Here is a 21,466-nt window from a genome sequence, read left to right on the forward strand (position 1 = left end):
GTCATCATCCCCCTCCAGTAGAACAACTCTCCAATCCTCTTCTGAGTCTTTAACATTCCTCCGTGCCCTGCCATCTTACTGTCATGGTGTTCTTTAAGGATCACCCCCACCAATGGTGAGTCTCTAGGTAGCACTAGTTTCCCCTGCCTCAGTAAACGCCCTTGTACCCAAGAGTAGTCAGGGTGTTTAGAAGGGTCCTCTCTGAGCTCCGTTATTAACTTCTGCAACTCCACATCTTTGTCAACCTCACTGCCAATTTCTTCCAATTGTAAAGCAGTTGACACTGATACCGCATACAACTCCGAGACCTCCGTCTTGCGTGATAAGGCGTCCGCTGCCTTGTTCTCCAGCCCTGGCTTGTAAATTATATCAAACTCGAACCCCAACAGTTTGGTGAGCCAGCGCTGATACTCCATGTTGATCTCTCGCTGCTCCAGCAGGAACTTGAGGCTCTTCTGATCCGTCTTTACTACAAACCTTCGCCCCAATAGGTAGTGTCTCCATTTCTGCACAGCGAACACTATCGCCATGAGCTCCCTCTCATAGACTGATTTGAGCTTCTGGCGAGCAGTCAACGCTTGACTGAAATATGCTATAGGCCGCTGTTGCTGCATCAATACCGCTCCCAACCCTACACCAGACGCGTCTGATTCTACCACAAACAGCTCCTCGAAATTTGGCATCGCCAAGACCGGGACTGGTCATGGCTTCCTTCAACCCCCTGAATGCCTCTGTTGCTTCCTGGTTCCAAAAAAACTGATCCTTCTGTAACAGAGAGGTCAAAGGTCGTGCTATACTCCCATAGCCTAGCACGAATTTCCTGTAGTAGCCGGTGAGACCAAGGAACCCTCTCAACTCTTTCACTACTCTTGGTACTGGCCAGTTAACCATCGCTCGTATCTTTTCTGGATCCGCCGCCACCCCTTGTGCTGAGATCACATAACCCAAATACTCTACCTTCTCACAACCAAAGTGACATTTCTTCCTGTTTGCGTAGAGACGGTTCTTCTCCAGCAGCCCCAATACAATCTCCAAGTGCCTCTCATGCGCCTCCTTTGTCTTGCTGTAGACCAGGATGTCGTCAAAAAAGACCAGGACAAACCGGCGCAAATGAGGTCTGAATACATCATTCATAAGAGACTGGAACGTTGCTGGAGCGTTGGAGAGCCCAAATGGCATGACGAGGAACTCGTAATGTCCGTCGTGCGTGCGGAAAGCTGTTTTTGGAACATCCTCAGACTTTACCAGAATTTGATGGTAGCCTGAGCGGAGGTCGAGCTTCGAGAACACCACGGCGCCATGGAGCTCATCCAAGAGTTGATCGATCATTGGTATTGGGTACTTGTCTGCTATGGTGACTCGATTGAGAGCTCGATAGTCTACGCAAAACCTCCAACTTCCGTCTTTCTTCTTCACCAATAACACCGGACTTGAGAATGGGCTATTGCTTTCCTTTATAATCCCTGCTGCCAGCATCAGACCGATCTGCTTCTCAATCTCCGTCTTCTGTGCTTGAGGATAACGGAATGGTCTGACACTAACGGGACTGGCTCCTGCCTCCAGCAATATAGCGTGCTCCTTCCCTCTTGATGGTGGCAGTCCTGTGGGTTCTTGAAACACCCCAGCGTACTGTCCCAACACGGCCTGCCACTCCTGATCGACGGTCACGGGAAATCCCGTTTCCCCAGCCTGCAATCCTCCAAACTCCACTACAATACCCTCTCCTTCTTCCTCCAACGTTTTCCAAATCGACTTCAAAGACACTCCTGCTGAATGAAGGCTGGGATCTCCCTGTATCAGAACCCACTCCCCAGACAACCTGATTTTCATCCTCTGCAGTTTCCAGTTAACTCGCATTTCACCCAGTGTGTCGAGCCACTGTACTCCCAAAATCACGTCTGCTATACCCAGCTCCAGAGGCAGAAAACTCGTGTGAATGGTACAGTCTTGCAACTTCAACTCTACTCCTGTAATCACCCCTCTCCCTTGCACTTTAACTCCACCAGCCACCATTACCCCGTAGCGTGTTGTGTTCTTCGTTATGAGTCCCATTCGACTAGCCATCTTCTCCGAAATGAAATTGTGAGAGGCGCCGCTGTCGATAAGGACAGTCACCTCCTCTCCTCCCAACTCCCCTTTTAACTTCATCGTGCGAGATGAGGTCAGACCAACAACAGAGCTAATTGAGACCTCTGCCACCACTGCCTCGACTTCGTTCTCCTCCTCATCTAGCAGCTCACACGGCTCTTCGTCGAACACCTCTTCCTTCCCATCGTCGTGCATAATCAACACCGTGAGTTCCGGCTTGGGACACTTGTGGTTCCGGAAGAACTTCTCGTCGCAGCGAAAACAGAGACCGGCCGACCTCCGTTGCTCGATCTCTGCCGGCGTCAGACGGCGAAACGGAGCCTTTACCCTATTGTGATAGGTCGTAGTCTTTCCCGCAACCCCTTTGTCCTTCTGCGGTGACAGGCTTGACGTGTAGTTGGGCTTGGACTTTTGTTGATTAGGCCCATTAAAGCTCAACTTATTAGTCGTCTCGTCACTGCGGTTATTGGGTTTCGGGTTACGGCCTGCTAAACTGGGGTAGGGTTTCGAATCGTCTTCCCCGTTGTCTCCCTCCCATTCTTCCACCTTCCGAGCTAAACTCATCATCTTTTGCAACGTTTTTGGCTCGAACATTCTCACTCCCGCTCGAATGCGTGGTTTTAACCCATTCATGAACGCCATTTCCAACACCGCGTCCGTCAGCTCCGGTGCGTTTGTCGCCAGCGATATAAACTCCCGACAGTAGTCTTTGACAGACCCTTCCTGTCGGAGGCGGAGGAGCCTCTCGCCGGCTGACGTATCTCTCGCCGTCGAGTATTGCTCCAACACCCTCTCCTTCAGCTGACTCCAACTCCGGAATGGGTCTCTATCACGCTCCCAACGATACCACAAAAGTGCGTCTTCAACGAAACACATCTTCACCGCTTTCAGCTTCTGTTCCTCTGTGAACTCACTGATCTCAAAATACTGATCCGCCCTCAGCACCCAGCTATCTGCTTGTTCGCCATCGAACAAGGGTAGCTCAAGCCGGCGGGCCAATCTTTTGTTCCGATAGTCTTCCTCCATCTGACTGGATCCCTGAGAAAACGCTCCCTTCCTCTCTGATCCTTCTTCCTCCACCGAAATCGGTGTCTGATCCAGGACCTGGCCGGCTTTAGTCGTTACCGGTGAAGATCCTTCTCCGACTGATGTTTCTTCTTCCTGATGAGCTTTTCCTTTGGCGGCTTCGAGCGAACGAGCCTTCTCTCTCGCCTGCTCGTTCTTCTCCTGCTCCAACCGGCCAAAGAAAGCGCTCATCTGCTGTTGCATCACCGCCAAGGTCTGCTCCATCGCATCGACCTTGGTCATGCTCTGCTCCAGAAGTGAGATGCGACCCATCTGCTGCTGCATCTGGTCCGCGGTTGATTCTGCCTCGTTTCTCTTTGGTGCCATCGTTTCCCTTAGATCTACGAGCTCTGATACCAAGTTAATAAGATCAACTTATTTCTTAAGTATGAACTCTCAGAACTTAGGAGAAAAGATTGTTTGTATTCACTGAACAAAGTATTACAGAGACGTTAAAGGACTCTCTCTCCCTACTACAACTTTGATCAATCCAATGATGACATAACCAACTACTCTCTCCTCTCTTTTATAGACTCCTAGGATCTCGTGAATGCCCACAAGCGTTCTGCGTTTCCTCAAACGTTTGCGAGTCACGTCAGCACATCCTCGACAGGCCATGTGCTGCAGATCTTCTTGATAACGACCTTTATTCCTTTATTCTTACTCGACTCTACTCGCTAGCCAGCTGTCCTTCTCATCATTTCTCAGATGTTTGTCCTCTTCTCCTATAGTGAAACAGGATCGGCGGTCGTTCTGCTTCGTACGTATCAGTATCCTTTCTTCCATGGGATGCAAAAACGTATAGTCACACTTTGTAGTTGTGCTTTTGACTATGTGTATCTGTTTCCTTATAGATCGTGACCTGGTGTGAATGACATTGTTGGACCCGGTTTGAGAACTACCAACACAAGCAATGCCCTTAGAGAGAGAAAAGAGTAATAAAAGAGAGGAGAAAAGTTTTGTCAAACTCTCATTGTCTTTGAGAAAGTAAGATCTAACTCTTTTTTTTTTTTTTTGGGATGTTAGGCTTTTGAAGGCTATGTTTTTTTTTTGCTTTCTTTTCTTTGTTCTTAGATCATGTCGAAGGTGTTGAAGTGTTGGACGTAATAAATGTTATTACTCAGCTGCTACGTTTAACTCTTCTCTTACAAGTGTGCTTCATGAGATTTATGTAAAAATCCGCAATCTTATCCATTTTCTTCTGATTAATCTGCAACGTGCAATTAGTTTGATCAAATAATATTAGAGATGGGGTAAAAGGAGAAACAGAGTTGCTTATGTTGACTTGGAGGAAGATTTATCAAACACTCTGAGCTGCTGAGAGGGTTTGCTTTTATAAATATAAGTAGAATGATTGTGTTTGTCTTCTTATAATCACAGAGTATTGTACAAGAGATTAAGGTTTGAACGTTGTAAAATGACGGTTATGCTCGTGAGAGAATCGTCCCTTGCGATAAGGACGAATTGTAATTTGGTTGTTATCAGGTTGTTGAAAGATGAGACAAACGAGAAAAAAACAAAGAACAGACTAAACAGGTGTTACGTTTCACATTGGTTTGGTTGTGGAGCCTTGAAGTTCCTCTATTTAACCGGTCCAACCGGTCCGGTTGACAAAACTCTGAAAAAGGCGCCAACACGCTTGTTACGTAAACGGTAGCCACGTTTTGAGCACTGCATGTGCTAATTTGTCTTCACTGAAATTCGCAGTCTTCTTTCTTCGCATGCAAGGCTACTGACACCAAGAAGCAGAGAAAATGAGAAATCTTTACTTTCTAGTCTTATTTCCGTTGAGCATCTTGATTTTGGTTGATGCTTCTTTGCATGTGAAGTATCTTCCTGGTCTTGAAGGTCCTCTTCCTTTTGAGCTCGAGACTGGGTAAAACAAAGTCCATCTCTTCACTCCAATTTGTTATAAAAAAATCCTTAATCTAAGACATGTCTCTTTCTTCTTTGCTGCATGTGGTTTTATATAACAAGGTATGTGAGTGTTGGTGAATCTGGAGATGTTGAGCTCTTTTACTACTTTGTGAAATCAGAGAGAAATCCAGATAAAGATCCTCTCATGATTTGGCTAACTGGTGGGCCTGGATGCAGCTCCATTTGTGGTTTTCTGTTTGCAAATGGTAAACAAATCCTTTTTTTTTTGGGATTTATTGTATTTACCGAGTCCTAACTAACTAGTTTTACTTAGGGATCCCATCTTGAAAATTATATTTTAAGGCTTAATTAAACAAATCTAATTGATATGCATGTCTTCAGTATTAAATAGTTTAATTGCATGTATGGTGTGATTCTCTTATGTTGTAAGGGTTAAGACAAGTGTAATTAATGCATGTGTTCTGTAAAAAATAGTTTAGTTGCATATGTTGTGTGATTTTTATAATGTTTGGAGGGTTAAGACAAGTCTAATTAATGCATGTGTTCTGTGCTAAATAATTTAGTTTATGCATGTGTTGTGTGATTTTTTAATTAATTTTAAATGTTTTTGTCAGGTCCTTTGGCTTTTAAAGGGAATGAGTATAATGGGACACTGCCTCCTTTAGAGCTAACATCTTTTTCTTGGACAAAGGCGAGAGATTAGTTACTAATTTTATAATGCTTTCCTCTGTAATACCAACATCTTGCTTCTAAAGAGAATGTGTAATATGTATACTCAATTTTTTTTTCAGGTGGCTAACATTTTATATTTGGAATCTCCTGCTGGTTCTGGATATTCTTATGCCAAAACTCGGCGTGCTGCTGAGACGAGCGACACCAAACAAATTCACCAAATCGACCAGTTCCTTAGGAGTGTTGAGTGTTCTCTCTTTCTTATACCTTTCTTGATGATTTTGGTTTATTTTCTAAAACTTTTCACTATGTTGTTGCTTGTAGTGGTTTGTGGACCACCCTGAGTTTATATCCAATTCATTTTACGTTGGTGGAGATTCATATTCCGGGAAGATTGTTCCAGGAGTTGTGCAACAGATTTCACTTGGTATTTTTAACTTACCACTCACTTATGCCTCTATGGTAGTTTCTTATATTTTATATCAAATGTTTTAATCACATTACACAATATCAAAACAGGAAATGAAAAAGGTCTCACACCACTCATAAATATTCAGGTAACAAAACTTTAATCTCTCCTTTTTTGGCTTAATACCAATATATTTTTGGATGAGATTTAATATAATTTATATAAACTGAGCAGGGATATGTTCTTGGAAACCCTGCAGTAGGTACAAACTTAGAACCAAATCATAGAGTTTCATTTGCGCATCGGATGGGACTTATTTCAGATGAGCTCCATGAGGTATATACTTTTTTCTTCATCATCACCATCATCATTATAATGAAATTCTTGAGACATTTGGTTACAATCTTGTTTACATCACTACTATATGCAGTCACTTGAAAGAAACTGTGGAGGCAAATTCTTTAACGTAGATCCAAGTAATGCAAAATGTTCAAATGGGCTTCTAGCTTATCATCAGGTAAGGGATTATAACTTTTAAAAAAACACCACATGGGTATCTGCATGCATTTTCACAAACTAACTTGTCTCTTTGTTTTTTGAGTCCTTAGTGTATCTCAGAGATATACATAGAGCAGATTTTGTTACCAAACTGCAAAGTAGATTATGTCTTAGCAGACATATCACAAACCTTACCAAATATCAGAACCAGTCGAAGAAGAGAACTCAAGGAGTCAAGAAATGATTCATCATCGTTGCCTCCTCCAAGCTGCTTTGTATTAATTCTCTTTTCTTTTCATTTTTGGTTATATTGTTTATTCATAGGTTTGTGATTTTTTAACACTTACTGTATTCTCAGACGTATAGGTATTTTCTGTCTGCCTTTTGGGCAAATGATGAAAATGTACGCAGAGCTTTAGGCGTGAAGAAGGTACCTATGTGAACTTTGTTTCTTGTTCTAAATAAAAACTTAACACAACGTTACCAGTTATATGTTAAATGTTATGTAGGGCTTCGGAAAATGGAGTCGATGCAACACTCAAAACATACCATATACATATGATATTCACAATGCCATTCCATATCACGTCAATAATAGCCGTAAAGGCTTCCGCGCTCTCATCTACAGGCAAGATAATACTTCATTCTTTTTTTTTTGAGTCACAAATATTAGTTACATGTTATTCTTTCTGCATCTTGATCAAGTCACAAGATAAATATTTGCAAATTTTGGGAACAGTGGTGATCATGATATGATGATACCTTTCTCTTCAACTGAAGCATGGATCAAATCTCTCAACTATTCCATTGTTGATGACTGGAGACCTTGGATGATGACTAGCAATCAAGTCGCTGGGTAAAGCCAAAGCCAAAAACATCTGTTTCTAACTCCAATCTCATCAACTTTCTAAATGATCTTTAAACACACTTAAATTGTATCCCTTGTTTTGTAGATATACAAGGACCTATGCAAATAAGATGACATTTGCAACCATCAAGGCAACAAATTCTAAACCCTTTCTGTCTTCTCTAGTGTTTCTGCTGGTAGAATTAAAAATGATTTAGTGTTTGATATGTGTAGGGAGGAGGACACACCGCTGAGTATAATCCAGACCAATGCTCACTTATGTTCAAAAGATGGATTGATGGTGAATCTCTCTGAAGTTCCTCACTCACTTCTCTCTCTCTGTCAAAAGTTTCACGAGTTGCTTTTGTTTTCGTTTATGGTTATTAAGTCAAAATTTAAAAATAGTAATAACCTTTTATTATTTCTCAGTCATCAATGGTGAAAAACAAAATCTCATTTACAAGACAGGAAAAAAAACAAGAATGATGAAAGGACTCTAGTCTGATAATTATTCTGAGCTCATAATTGAGACACTGCAAGATGTCATTTTGTAAAAACTGTTCAGAAAAGTGAAAGGTCTCCAGCATCAACTGATCTCTTCACAAGCTTAGCCCATGATTCATTTGTTTCATGGATTATCTTCAATGCATAGTCCTGTTAAAAAAACACCAAACAAGAACTGTTATAGCTTCTTTCAGTTTCATTACCAAACATGAAGCAGTACCCACAAGACCTTACTTTGTTAGCTGGTTTGTCTCCAAGACCGAATCTGTTAGCAGGCTTCCCATCTGGGATCTTGTAGTCTCTAAACCAGTCTCTAATGGCTGTTAATGTACCCTGATACCACCACATTTTAAAGGTCAGTAACACAAAATCCATATAAGGCCTATAGATTAAGTCCGGTTTAGCTTGTACCGGGAAATGTTTCTCAACATCATCAACATCATTGACAAGATGAGCTTTAGGGTCATCCAATGAAATAGCAACAATCTTCCAGTCTAGCTCTCCTTCATCAATCATAGCTAAAGCAGCCAAAGGCTTGATTTTTAAAACTTCCCCTATCTTCCTTTGGGCTTCACCAATCTCAACAACATCAACTACAAATCCAAAACCAAGAACAATAAGCTTAGTAAAAATTCAAGTAGATAAAAAAAAAGAAGACTCACCTGGATCATTATCACCAAAAGCTCCTTCAACTTCAGAGTTAGCCCGAGATGGATCTTCCCATGTCTGTGGAAGCAACCCATAGTTCCAGTTTATATTGTATGGATAGTATCTGAGCTTTCCTTTTTTAGTATCTTGTTTAATAGGAGTGGAAGCTTCATCAGTAGCAACCTCCATTTTGGCTTTGGACTCTTTAGGGATTTCAACTATAAAGTTGTAAACTCCATCTCCTAAGGTCAACGGTATATCATGCCATGGAGAAACCTACACACAATATGCATATTCAACCCTTTAACAAAAACAAAACACAAAACAGAGTAACTAAAGAAACAATCTTTCATTGCATAACCTAACCTAAACCACAGTCTAATTTTACAATGTAGAATATCCTTCAGAGCTCAGAGAGTTAAAAAGCTTTGAACTTTAATACAGAGACACAAACACAGAACAGAGTAACGAATCAAAAGCATCTTCTAAAAGAAACAATCTTTCATTTGCATAAACCAAACTTAACCCACAAGAACATTGATTGCATTGGTCGAATTTTACAATGTGGAAGATCATCAGAGCTCAGAGATAGAAAAAAGCTTTGAACTTTAACAGAGAGAGAGAGAGAGAGAGAGAGAGAGAGAGAGAGAGAGAGAGAGAGAGAGAGAGAGAGAAGGAACCTTCTTTCCAGAGCCATCGAGGAAGAAGACACGATAATCTAGTGTTTCGGGTTGACCTTCTTCTTTAACCTTAACGTGAGGGTTGTATATGGAACTGCAAGAGAAGGGTCGTTTCGATTTCAAAGCTAAAGCTCTTTTGTTGAAGCATAGAGCGCCGTGTGATGTTTTCTCTGGGAGAAGGAAAGCTCGTTTGGCGAGGAAGCACGAGGTGGTTTGAGCTGCAGTCATCATCACTCTTGTGGCCGCCATTGTTGTGGAGAAGATTGGCCTTTCGTTTCACTTTCTATTACTTCGGACAAGACGAATCAGTTAACAGATCACGTGGGTTTTGTAATTGTAGGTTATAAATGTTTAAATTTCGGAACCCTTAACTTAAAGGTTTCGTGGTGTAGTTGGTTATCACGTCAGTCTAACACACTGAAGGTCTCCAGTTCGAACCTGGACGAAGCCAATCTTTTTTATGTTTTTCTTACACCTTCACACTTGTGATTACAACGAGGTTTCTTCACAGGGCATGTTGTTTTATGTACATTTTTATTTAGAAATTGTATACACAATGCTTCCTATATATATATATATTTTTTTTTTATTGATGATGAAAGTCGAATGATGTTGATCTATACCAATGTTTTGTTTCCAATCCTAAGTTGGTTCATTTTGAGAAGCTGCTGACATCTGTAATGTCGAAACTTCACTTCATCAAAACCACCTTGGAGAAGTAGTACGTTTAAGACCCCACACAGTGTTATACAGACTGATAAAAGGAATTTTTACAAAGTTGAAGAAGAAGAAAGCAGGACGTAGGCATGATGAGTAAGTAGTAGTAGTAGTAGTACATGATCATATGATTTTAGGAAGGAAGAAAATTTTATTTTTTCTCTCTGTGATTATTCTTGATTTCATTTCCTGATGAAGTCAACACCTTTCTGAATGCTTCCAGCTAATTCTTCTTTTGCTTTCTCCAGACCAACCCTGTAGATTGTCAAAGAAAATTCAAGAAATCAAGATTATAAGACCTCTCTTTGCTCTCTTTTATGAGACAGGTTATATTATTTGAAGAGAGAATGTTTCAGACCTTTCATATTCGTTCAAGGGCCCAAGCTGGAACACTTCCTCTGCTCCTGTACGTCCAAGACGCACTTTGGTTGCAAAGAATGCTAACTCTGTCACCTTTTCTTGCAAAGAACGACACCATTACAAATCAAAACCGTTAAGAGAATGAGAGAAAGAGAGAGATGTATAATTGAATAGCCTTTTCATAATTTACACCTGTGAAGCAACAAAAGAGCATTCAATGACATTCGCATCTCCTCTTAACCCGCGAAGGCAAGCATCTGCAAACTTGGCTGCAGCATATGCCTGTAGTAGTAGTAAAGGTAGTACATTTCCACATATGTTCATGAGATTGCTCAAGAGAAGAACCGAGTTATGATTATATTTTAAGAAGTAAGCTGGTTTTGCTTTGTACCATTGAAAGTGTTGCAGATCCAGCTCCAGCTTTTGCCTCCACAACTTCTGTTCCACCGTTTTGAATCCGGTTCGTGAGGTACTCAATCTCTGATGGTGTGAAGCTGCTAGGTGGTTTAACCTGAGGCCATTAAAAACATCAATTATCAGAGAAGCTGGTGTAATGAAAATGACCCTATTGATAAGTTACCTGTGACAATAGTGGCAAGATTGTGACTCCAGCATGTCCTCCAACGACTGGTACATCGACTTCTCTTGGATCAAGGCCAAGAACTTCAGCCTGCACAAGATTGGATTAAATCAGAACCGTCTAATAGCATGTGTAACATGCAGGAATCTAAAAATTAAGAATTTTGAAAAAAATATATATAAAATATGGTCTAGTTATATTACTAAATTTAGAGATTATAATTTCAAAAGAAACGTCAAACATATATAGATAAATCTATCAACTCTTAAAACTAATTCACTGCATAGTTAAAAGAAATTTGAACAGTATAAATTATTTGAGACTGGATCAAATCTTGATAATTGCATAAAATTCAATAAAACCAAACTTGAATGATGAATCATAAAAGAAATTATTACCACAAATGTGTTGGCACGAGCAACATCAAGTGTAGTAACACCAAGAAGCTTCTTAGGATCATAAGTTCCAGCTTTCTTGAAAACCTCAGCAGCAATAGCGACAGTAGAGTTCACAGGGTTGCTAATCAAGTTAACTATAGCATTAGGACAGCATTTCGCTACTCCTTCACATAGTGTCTTAACAATCCCAGCATTGATTTTAAAGAGATCATCACGTGTCATCCCTGGTTTCCTCGGCACACCAGCTGGTATGATCACAAGATCCATACCGGTTAGGGCGTCCTCGAGTTGCTTGGCTCCCAAGAATCCTCTAACCTAAAAAAACAATCAAGAATTAGTCATTACTCAAGACATTAGCAAGAAGTCAAAGATGAGAGGTACGTACAACAGCTCCAGTGTCCATATGGCTAACATCAGCAGTGACTCCAGGAGCATTGACAACATCGTAGAGATGAAGTAAAGAGACGAGAGGGTTCATTTTCATTAACAAGGATAGAGACTGTCCTATTCCACCTGCAGCTCCAAGAATGGCTACTTTGAATCCTGGGTTCCCTCCTTTCGCTCTACAGCTTTCTAGTCCCATCACAGAGTTCTTGGCCTCCATCTAATGATTATTCAGACCAGGAAGAAGACAAAAGAACCTTGATGAACCGTAATGCTAATATACAAACCATTGAAGAATCAAATAAGATAACTTGAGTTAGAAGCAGAGGGAAAGAATAAAAACCTGAGGAGTGAAAGAAGGTTGAAGATGAGCTGATATCATAGCAATCCTCTTGTTGGCATCTCCACGGAACTCCATTCTTGTGTTCTCTGTGTTTGCTTTCGTTAGAGAGCTACTAAAGAGTTTTAATTTGTATGTCAGAGAAGTGAGATAACTTTAAAACATGGGGACTATATTGATAGAATATGACATATAAGTATTTGTCTTTTATTTGTTGGAGCCATTCCTTATCACTTTATCTTCTTTGTGTTGCTCTCCTCTCATGACTGTTGCTGTGGCTCTCAAAATTTCCATAAAATAAATTTCAAATGAAGCTATAAAAAGTACTTAAAAATTGTTTAAAAAAACGCATGTTTTATGTTTTCTAAGTATCTTTTACTAGTTAATAATGATAAATTCCAAATTTAAAAAAATAATTGTATTTATTAAAATATTATTGGTAATTATTAGAAACTGGTAAACACAGAAAATAATATTTTTATCATCAAAAACTAATATTTTCGAATTGGTTTGACAATTGAAGAAGCCCACAAAAGGCCCCACGGAATATGGTTTAGACCGGTTTAATTCGGTTCAAATACGGTTTAAGCTTGGGTTTAGTTGACAAAACAAAAGAGCAACATAACCAGTTGCAACACACATATTTACAGCTTTACAGAAGTTTGTTCTGAGCATGTTACACTTACAAAGAGAATGCTCTCAGTTTCCATCAGTGGAAGGTTGTTTCAGGCTACCACCAAGTAAAGACATCATCATCCCACCACCATGAACTCTCTCCTCCGGAATCATAAAGTCAAACATGTTTGTTTCTCCTTCATGTGAACCACTTAGAGATCTCATTGATGAAGGCACAAGAACCTGCATAGGTATCATCATCTTCTGCCTTTTCTCCAACTGTATAGCGCTAACTTCAGACTGAGAATGATCAGAACTAGAACCAACAACAAGACCACTGAACAGCCCCGGTCCAATCAAACCACTCTTGCTTCCACCATCTTCTCTTTTCTCCTTAACACTATTATGCTTAGCACACAAACCACTCTTCCCTCTAGCAAACTTCTCACACTCCCCACCTCCCCAACAACACCTCTTCCCACCACCATGAGCTTTGCACAACTCACCACTCCCTTGAGCACTCTTCCCACACTCACCAACCCTACACCGTTTCCCACCACCGTGCTTAACACAACAATCAGTGCGACCACGAGCACTCTTAGTACACCCTGACACAACACATCTCTTCCCACCACCATGAGCAACACAGAAGTTAGTCCCACCATGCACACTTTTGGAGCAAATCCCACCTCCTTCAGATTGACAACGCTTCCCACCACCGTGCGCCTTACACAGAGGAGTACTCCCTTCTGCTCCTTTACCACACCCTGAGAATATACAGCGTTTCCCACCTCCATGTGCTTTGCAGTAGTTAGTAATCCCTTGAGCTCCTTTACCACACCCTGAAGAAAACTGACAGCGTTTCCCATCACCGTGAGATATACAAAGACCAGCTTGTCCTTCAGCACTTCGCGCACAGTTTTCTACAACACATCTCTTGCCACCACCGTGTTTGATGCAGAGACCTGATTTGCCACGTGCTGCTTTGTCACACCCCTTGATGAACCCGCAGCGTCTTCCACCACCGTGAGATATGCAGTAATCTGTTTTTCTTTCGGCGCTCTTCGTGCATCCCAAGTGTTCACATCTCTTCCCTCCACCGTGTGTTTTGCAGAAAGTGGTTTTACTACTCTCTGTGCCTTTGTTGCAGCCTGGCTTTTGGCATCTCTCTCCTCCTCCTCCATGGCTGATGCAGAGCCCTGAAGATCCTCTAGCTCCCTTCATACATCCCAAGAAATTGCACTTCTTGGGGTTGTAACTCCTCTGTTGTACAGAGAAGGATGACTCTAGACTCACTCGTGAATGATCCAACAGAAGTGATGGCATGTAACCACCTGATCTCTTTGCAGAAGAGGAACCTTCATCAACAGGAGGAACCACACATTGTCTGCTAGTATATGTAGACGATGAGGGATCAAGTCCGCTGAGAGTGTCTGGAAGACCAAGTTGCAGAAGTGAACCACCTCGTGATGCGAGTTCTTGAGTACCATAACAGTATGAAGCTGATGTTGGACCTAATCCAAGGACCAAGCGGCAGCTATCATCAGTGCAGTTAGAGACATCAGAGCAAAAATGGCTTTGAGAGTCTCCCAGGGAGTTGAGGGTAAGAGAGTTGTCACTCATATTGATGAAAAGGGTGTAGTAGATAGAGAGCTCCCAAAAACTACCACTTAGCACATGACAAGAGATAATAAGCATCCGCCACTCACAAAGCCAGATGTGTCTTCCCTGTCCATCTTCAAGAAAGGGAAAGAAGAAACTATTCTGCTAGTCTAATACTATCAGGAGAAAGACATTACTGGTGGGGATGATGAGACCTGAAAGACCTGAAACAAAATCAAGAAAGCATTAAACAAGACGGGTGATGCATGAAGAGCAAAGAACATTGTATAACTGGATGCAGTAACAGGTGAAAATCGGAAGGTGGCATAAGGATACGACCTAAAGAGAAGCACAATCAAGGGCATGTAAGTTCATAGAAGCAAGAAAGCATTTGAAGTGAGGTGCACAAGACTGAAAGTTACATAAGGCAGGGACTAAGGGACACAACCAAATGAATTTTGGATGCAAAATGAAGCCTTAACTAAGTAAAGATAAGATGTAAAAATTTGTACATAGTTCATAGAATGAAATAGATTTAGACAATGGTACTTAATGTCTAAAGCTATCATGTGCTCTCATCCGTCTTCCCAAAAAATCAGAAGAAAAAAAAAGGGTGAAAATCACATGAGAGATGCATCAGGAACTCCTTTTTTTAAATACAACACTTCATTTAGAACCATGATTGAAGATCCAACACACAAGATCCAAAAAATCTGAAGGAAGATTTGTTTTCAGAGGTTTGACTTGGAACTTGGAAGATTGATTATTGGAAGCAGGAGGAAAATAATAATAATACAAATACTCATACTATCAGCAAGTTTCTGAGATACAGTACAGCCACAAATTCTGATTCATGAACTCTGACCAATCAAATGAATGAACTATTTGAAATCACATAAAAGAAAATGAATCAGAAAGAATGAAGAAGAAGAGAATTGAATACCTGGTGGATCTGAAACTTGACCTCCAGATATAAGACTCAAAGGAAAAAACTAGAGGAAGAAAGAAGAAGAGCCAATAAAATCAAAGAAACAGCCAACACAGGTGAGTCATATAAACAAGAAACTAGATTATTGGCAAATAACAAAATGATAGTGTCAGAATATCACAATACCGTCTACGACCAGTCATGGTTTTTTCTCGAATACCTTAACTACCCCTGGCCCCTGTCAGAAAGAAGGGCTCTGATTGGCCCCTTCAAGTGGAGAAAAATGTTGTATATATACTAAAAGAAAAATGTTGTATTAATCACATAATGTTATCAATGATTCAGGAGAACTTTAACATATATTAACATCAAAGAGTTGCGTATAAGTCTAATAAAAATACATCAATGTGATCAGCGTTTGCATTTGAAGAATCAAACACTAAAAAAAAATGTCTTATTCTTATTTGACTTAAGAATTCTATATATGATAATCCATCACGCTTACGCTTCTTACTTCTTCACTTTGGTATCATCCAAAACACCAACAAGGCATTTCTCAAGCAATATATCATAACTCACCCAAGCGTGGTACTTGTTGAACAACAACGTCCCATCTCTCCCAACAGCTTTCATCAGCATATCAACACCTCCGGGATGAAAATTCATATAAGGGGTTATGTTGTATACGCGTCCTTTCAACACAGTCCACATGGAGTCTCCCGTCTTGTTGTGCTTCTTCACTTCATCCATCGATATAAGCCTCCTGTTCGACTCCCCCTTTAGGCCTGCAACAACAACATCATGTATTGTAATAAACCACATCAAAAATGTGCATTTAGGGGAAAACAAAGAAGAAGAGAAAGGTTTACCTGCGAGATCGGGATGTGTTCTTGTGAGTTTGAGCCAGTCCATTTGGCTGTAACCCTTTTCGAAGGGGACTTTGGTGCGTGTTATAGGCTTTCTAGCTTTGATAATCTCAGATGATGATTCGTTGGAGGGTTTTGATGAAGAGGAAGAGTCAGTCACGGTGAAGGACAAAGAACCAACTGTTTTTTCCTTGGGGGGAACTTGAGACAGAGGCTTGTTGCTGCGTTGAGGATCTAATGCATCTTTAAGGGTGATAGAGTCTACACGTGATGCGAGATCTTTTGCCTCTAGAGATACTTCACTATCTGATGGCACAGCCTTTAAAATGGAACATACCAAAGAACCAAACATCATAAAGTCTTCAACTTTAATGTTTTATAAGCTAGTATTAAATTCTGAAGAGAAGAGTGTAAACTCACACTTGAGAATGTGAAGTCATCATCCTTGGAAGCATCCATCTTGAGCTTTAAAAAAAACAGAGCTTTGAGCTATAATTTTCAGAAACAGTTGGTATCAGTTAGATTATAAAACATCTAAAGCACTCTCTGGGTTTAGAAGAAGATCTAAACAAAGAGGACTCGTCGAATTTGACATAACAGAGTGTAAAGATGACGACTTTAGAGATTCATTAGCTTAGAGATTCTCACACACAAACAAATTGAAGAAAAGGGGTAATCAGATGTACGGTGAATAATCATAATCTAAAAGAGAATTGAAATACCTGGTGTGATCTGAGAGAGTGGAGATCGTTTCGGGATCCTGAAACAGAGAATCGAAGGGGGAAACAGAGGAGAGTTCTATTGGCAATTGATGAGAATGGACGGACGAGTCATGTTCTTCTTGCCCTGGAGGCTGGATGAATTTTGACTCGGTTCAATTCGGTTTAGGATCAGATAAGCTATTTAAAATTGGTTTGTTCTGGTTCCATTAATTCGGTTTAGAAATAACAGTAGTTACATCACCTTGTGCGTTTTGACTTCATTCAATAATTTGACTAGGCCGGACGTTCCGATATTTTTGGTTCGGGTTCGGATGTCACTCAAGTTCGATATATTTGGATCTAATTAGATATTGGAAAATTTTTGGTTTGAGTTTAATCAAATTTTTTCAAATTCAGATTGATTCGGATCTTAACTAAAATACCAGTAAAATACATATAATTTTCGAGTCTATAGCACTGGTTAAATCTAAGTCGAGTCCAGTTATTTAGAAAAAAAAATCTAAAATATCTAGATTCCATTAAAAATTAATCCAAATCAGTCATATTTCTCTAAAATTTTGCAAAATAGCCAAAAATAAATTATTAATAAATTAAATTAAATATTTTTAAACTATAAATTTGACACTTAAAGTTTTATATTATATGAAACTGTACATAACACTATTCATCAAATGTAACGTATGTAAGAGTGTGTAATGAAACCATGTATCCGCCTAATCGTTCATCGTATATTTCAAAGAGTGAAGAGTTACACAGCATGCATTTACAATCAAAGTCTTACGATCAATCCTGTTTATTTTCCTTGGACCACCAAGATCCCACAAGCCCTTTGTACCGAGCGTACGACAGTACAATCACAAACAAGGCTGCGCAAAATGTCCCTGTCAGGCTAACCACCTGCCAATTGATCAAAAAATAAACGTAAGAAATAGAATCTTTGCGCTTGCTTGCGCGATTCTTTCTGAAAATGTGTTCCGTACCCATTTGAAAACGTATCCATGTTCGTCGTTCCATGTGTATGGAATGTTCATGCCAAATATTCCCGCGATCATAGAGTACATTGATATGCAAACAGTTCCAGAGCTTAGCATAAGCTCTAACTGCAGATATTATATGGTTACAGTTAATTTAATTAGACACATAAAGAGACTCAATCTATTATCAATTCATATGTATTCACTCACCTGAATGAGTTGATTTCGATGATTGTCTAGCTGCAAAAAAAACAATGATTATAGTTTACATTAACCAGTGAGATGAGATACAATTTAATAACATCCTTAGGTAAGTAAATAGGTTTTCATTTTGGTTACCTGGATGTTAATGTAATCCTCTGTGTCATCAATATACTCACGTAGCTGCATCATGTTTCAATTATACTTTCTAAGCCAGAAATATCAAAAAGATTCACAACTATTTTTTAAAAAAAATAAGAGGGCCAAGGTGATACAGTACCGCGGTTAATTTGTTCAAAGTGCTGTCGATTTGCATGAAGTAAGCCTGTTAAAACAAAATCAAATTAATGCTTGTTTTATAGATGAAAGCAGATATGTAGACACCATTCATGCAACAAACAAACCTCTAGCAACATTTCAAGTTCTTCAACATCGTTTTCATCGTCCCCACGAACCGACACTAAACTCATTCTACTTGCTCTTGAAATCTTGGAACCTATTGTTGGTGACGTAGGATACCAAAGAGGTTCATCAGAAACACTAACCGATGAAGATACACCAGCAAGCTTCCTTGAAAGATAGATATCAGCCATATCATCGTCATCATCCAACAATTGTTCCAGCTCATCCCTTACCTACAAACAAGTGATGAGGGAGCTTTAATTCTTCTCTAGTCTACATATAAATACTCATTGTAAAAAAAAAAAAAAACTCAGAGACTTAAAGTAGACATACGAAGCAACACCAGATGAGTGTATGACTCACTTTAAGAAAATGTTAATTCTCATGAGGCTTAAATCATAAACATAGACTCTGTTTCCTAGTGATACCTTTTGGACTCGAGCTGTTAATCGTGTCATGGCACTTTTCAGTTTACGAACCCTTTCCAAGTTACGGCTACTTATCTATAAAATGAAAAATTGTGCTCATTGTCAGACGTAGTTAGAAAATAGATAACTGATGGCAATAAATAACCACTAAAAAGAGCCCAAAGTTATTTACCTTCGAGGTTAGTTCATCCAAAGCAGGATAAGCAGAAGTCTCTAGTTCTGTTGTCCTTGCAGCTAGTAAGCTGCAAATAGCTTCCAAAACCACCTCTAGCGCCCGAAATTCAAACGGTGATTCTAAAAAGTAATAACAATCATACATTTAGTTCCACATGTGACAAAGAGTGAGTGGTTCTTATGTAGGCTCTAGGCATCAAAAAAGAAAATCAAGACTACCATCTTCTTCACCCGCTTCAGCATCTCCTTGAACCACAGGCAAGCGTCTCTGAAACTCCTCCAAGACAGGAATAAGATTTTCATCTGACGAATCACGAATCAGAACCTGTGTCATTAATTTTAATTAATAACCAAACCAGTCCCATCATTACATAAAAGGAGAGAAACTGTTACAACTATCACTTAAGGATCCCCATAAGGATACGTATGTTTTAGAAGATCACCCAAACACTAAAGTAACTAGTTTGTTTAAAAAGTTCACTGCTGGTGTTTGCGTCAAATTTAGACACAAGGCAGTAAAAAAGAAGTGAAAAGTAAACTGAGAGTCACTGACCTCTTGAGCAGTGATAATGGCCTTGATATGCTGCACCGGACGGTCCGGACCCAAAAACAAAACATATGAAACAATGAAACATAACATAAACTTTAAAAAATTTAAGAGAAAACAAGAAGTTGCCAAGACCAACCTCTAAGTTGAGAACAATGGCTCTCTCTCGACCAAGAATAGCAGACGGGTAAGAGCATCCACAATGGTGAGACCCATTGTGGAGTCCTTAGGATTAGATTAATATTTGTTTTTTTTTTTTTTTTTTTTTTTGAATAGTTAAGGACTCTTGTGAAAAATATGTGTACAATGGTGATCCCTAAAATGGAATCCTTACGAATTAAAAAATGATTTTTTTTTTTTGTGTAGTGAAATATAATTATGATATATTGGATGATTAAATAGAATAACTTAACATAAAATATAAGAGATAAACATTAAAAAGAATAATTAAACATAAAAATACAACAATTAAAGAAAAAACAATAATTTTACATAAAGATAGAAAATTTTCTAAATAAAAACATGATCAAATTTATAAGAAATCAAGATACACTAATTATTAATCTTCATCACCAAATTTATTCCAAATATTTTCGATTAAATCATTCTTCAACCGTTCATGAATATGTTCATCCCGAAGATCATTCCGATTGGGAAACATATTATTCAGATTTGTAGGCCTGTTGGTTTCCACCTGTGAAGTTCTGGTGACGTCTCCTTCTTCAAATTCAGAAATATCGTACCGGATGTATCCGTCTCGTTCATTTTCAACTATCATATTGTGTAGTATGATACATGCTCTCATAATATTCCCTATCTTTTCTTTGTTCAATGTACGAACCGGGTTTTTGACAATCGCAAATCGAGCTTGCAATACTCCAAAAGCCCGCTCCACATCTTTTCGGGCTGCTTCTTGAGCTTTAGCAAATAACTCTTGTTTTGGAGATTGAGGGAGTTTGATAGATTGGATAAATGTTGACCAATTTGGATATATACCGTCTGTTAGATAGTATGCCAACTTATACCTGTGTCCGTTGACCATGTATCTTACCCTTGGAGCTCGACCTTCTAAAATGTCATCAAACACAGGAGACCGATCGAGGACATTGATATCATTTAAGGTGCCTGGAGGACCAAAAAAAGCATGCCATATCCAAAGATCTTGGGAAGCAACAGCCTCTAAGACAATTGTGGGTTTTCCTGATCCTCGTGCGTATTGTCCTTTCCAAGCGGTCGGACAATTTTTCCACTCCCAGTGCATACAATCAATGCTCCCGACCATCCCAGGAAACCCTCGTTCTTCTCCAATATCGAGCAGTCGTTGAAGATCCTCCGGTGTGGGTCGTCGTAGATACTCACCTCCGAATAACTGTATTATTCCGTCAGTGAAATTATGTAAACAGGAAAGTGCAGTAGTCTCACCAAGTCGGAGATATTCGTCAACCGTGTCAGCCGCAGAACCATAAGCAAGCATACGAATTGCTGCCGTACATTTTTGTAGTGCAGAAAGACCTAACCTCCCGGTTGCATCTCTTCTTTGCTGAAAGAATGGAAAGTTCTCTGATAGCCCATAGACAATACGCAAGAATAAGTCCTTATTCATGCGGAAGCGGCGTCTAAATATTTGTGACGAGAAAGTCGCATCTTCGCTGAAGTAGTCATTCCATAAGCGGTCTTGTCCTCCTTCACGGTTTCGTTCAATATAAGCCCGGCTCCTTTGGTGACTGGTTTGGGCCTCGACTATGTTGGTGAATGTATCTTCGAAGATTTCTTCGAAAACTTCGTCAAATCTTTCTTCAAAAACTTCGTCGGATGAAGATGACGACATGTTAAAGGTATCCTGCAACCAACTATGTACGAATATGATTTTTATACCATCAAGACTATCAACTATGTTAAAATAGGAATTTTATGAGTTTCTTAAATGTATATATAAGAA

At 39.7% G+C, this 21,466-nt stretch overlaps 7 protein-coding genes and 1 non-coding gene across 12 annotated transcripts; 2 read left to right on the forward strand and 6 right to left on the reverse strand.

The window, feature by feature from the left end:
* Positions 1-540: 540 nt before the first annotated feature.
* LOC125588971 lies at positions 541-3,480 on the reverse strand. Its single transcript, XM_048760993.1, has one exon. It carries the CDS (start codon positions 3,478-3,480, stop codon positions 541-543), a length of 2,940 nt encoding a protein of 979 aa, XP_048616950.1.
* Positions 3,481-4,869: 1,389 nt separating this feature from the next.
* LOC106385335 (serine carboxypeptidase-like 19) lies at positions 4,870-7,918 on the forward strand (the record flags this gene model as incomplete). The annotated part of the gene is given in 14 exon segments (NM_001316129.3): positions 4,870-5,029; positions 5,131-5,276; positions 5,646-5,722; positions 5,823-5,945; positions 6,028-6,130; positions 6,223-6,260; positions 6,347-6,448; positions 6,543-6,629; positions 6,721-6,885; positions 6,969-7,040; positions 7,120-7,238; positions 7,350-7,466; positions 7,564-7,609; positions 7,692-7,918. Coding segments are annotated over 14 exon segments (1,398 nt in total). The 3' UTR covers positions 7,773-7,918.
* A 93-nt stretch (positions 7,919-8,011) lies between these two features.
* LOC106382948 (soluble inorganic pyrophosphatase 6, chloroplastic-like) lies at positions 8,012-9,627 on the reverse strand. Of its 2 annotated transcripts, none has more exons than XM_048747521.1 (5): positions 9,290-9,627; positions 8,624-8,885; positions 8,373-8,554; positions 8,196-8,294; positions 8,012-8,111 (listed from the first exon to the last, which is right to left on the reverse strand). In XM_048747521.1, the coding sequence occupies exons 1-5, from the start codon at positions 9,536-9,538 to the stop codon at positions 8,019-8,021; spliced, it is 885 nt and encodes a 294-aa protein (XP_048603478.1). In that variant the 5' UTR covers positions 9,539-9,627; the 3' UTR covers positions 8,012-8,018. The 2 variants fall into 2 exon arrangements, with proteins under 2 accessions (XP_048603478.1, XP_048603479.1); XM_048747522.1 differs by having other exon boundaries at positions 8,373-8,530; positions 9,290-9,585.
* Positions 9,628-9,666: 39 nt separating this feature from the next.
* TRNAV-AAC lies at positions 9,667-9,740 on the forward strand. The gene has a single exon. It is a non-coding gene; the product is annotated as a tRNA-Val (tRNA).
* A 271-nt stretch (positions 9,741-10,011) lies between these two features.
* On the reverse strand, positions 10,012-12,351 carry LOC106385336 (malate dehydrogenase 2, glyoxysomal). The gene is made up of 8 exons (XM_013825268.3): positions 12,072-12,351; positions 11,730-11,948; positions 11,345-11,659; positions 10,947-11,036; positions 10,758-10,877; positions 10,559-10,648; positions 10,365-10,459; positions 10,012-10,261 (listed from the first exon to the last, which is right to left on the reverse strand). The coding sequence occupies exons 1-8, from the start codon at positions 12,144-12,146 to the stop codon at positions 10,189-10,191; spliced, it is 1,077 nt and encodes a 358-aa protein (XP_013680722.2). The 5' UTR covers positions 12,147-12,351; the 3' UTR covers positions 10,012-10,188.
* Positions 12,352-12,527: 176 nt separating this feature from the next.
* Positions 12,528-15,407, reverse strand: LOC106385332 (probable WRKY transcription factor 19). 3 transcript variants are annotated; one of them, XM_013825264.3, is made up of 2 exons: positions 15,229-15,407; positions 12,528-14,509 (listed from the first exon to the last, which is right to left on the reverse strand). In XM_013825264.3, the coding sequence occupies exon 2, from the start codon at positions 14,379-14,381 to the stop codon at positions 12,768-12,770; it is 1,614 nt and encodes a 537-aa protein (XP_013680718.2). In that variant the 5' UTR covers positions 14,382-14,509; positions 15,229-15,407; the 3' UTR covers positions 12,528-12,767. The 3 variants fall into 3 exon arrangements, with proteins under 3 accessions (XP_013680718.2, XP_048603441.1, XP_048603434.1); XM_048747484.1 differs by having other exon boundaries at positions 12,528-14,500; positions 15,229-15,388; XM_048747477.1 differs by lacking the exon at positions 15,229-15,407 and adding an exon at positions 14,625-15,042 and having other exon boundaries at positions 12,528-14,500.
* A 146-nt stretch (positions 15,408-15,553) lies between these two features.
* LOC125581686 (cytochrome b5 domain-containing protein RLF-like) lies at positions 15,554-16,932 on the reverse strand. Of its 2 annotated transcripts, none has more exons than XM_048747539.1 (4): positions 16,802-16,932; positions 16,500-16,568; positions 16,083-16,398; positions 15,554-15,998 (listed from the first exon to the last, which is right to left on the reverse strand). In XM_048747539.1, the coding sequence occupies exons 2-4, from the start codon at positions 16,536-16,538 to the stop codon at positions 15,724-15,726; spliced, it is 630 nt and encodes a 209-aa protein (XP_048603496.1). In that variant the 5' UTR covers positions 16,539-16,568; positions 16,802-16,932; the 3' UTR covers positions 15,554-15,723. The 2 variants fall into 2 exon arrangements, with proteins under 2 accessions (XP_048603496.1, XP_048603498.1); XM_048747541.1 differs by having other exon boundaries at positions 16,500-16,544; positions 16,802-16,908.
* A 486-nt stretch (positions 16,933-17,418) lies between these two features.
* On the reverse strand, positions 17,419-21,355 carry LOC106383397 (magnesium transporter MRS2-7-like). The gene is made up of 12 exons (XM_048760995.1): positions 20,887-21,355; positions 19,667-19,752; positions 19,534-19,563; positions 19,200-19,305; positions 18,979-19,100; positions 18,807-18,881; positions 18,381-18,611; positions 18,257-18,301; positions 18,115-18,159; positions 17,986-18,015; positions 17,782-17,901; positions 17,419-17,698 (listed from the first exon to the last, which is right to left on the reverse strand). Exons 1-12 carry the CDS (start codon positions 21,353-21,355, stop codon positions 17,585-17,587), a joined length of 1,473 nt encoding a protein of 490 aa, XP_048616952.1. The 3' UTR covers positions 17,419-17,584.
* Between the last annotated feature and the right edge of the window lie 111 nt (positions 21,356-21,466).

Source organism: Brassica napus, chromosome A2, assembly GCF_020379485.1.
Source record: "Brassica napus cultivar Da-Ae chromosome A2, Da-Ae, whole genome shotgun sequence".
Lineage (NCBI taxonomy): Eukaryota > Viridiplantae > Streptophyta > Magnoliopsida > Brassicales > Brassicaceae > Brassica > Brassica napus.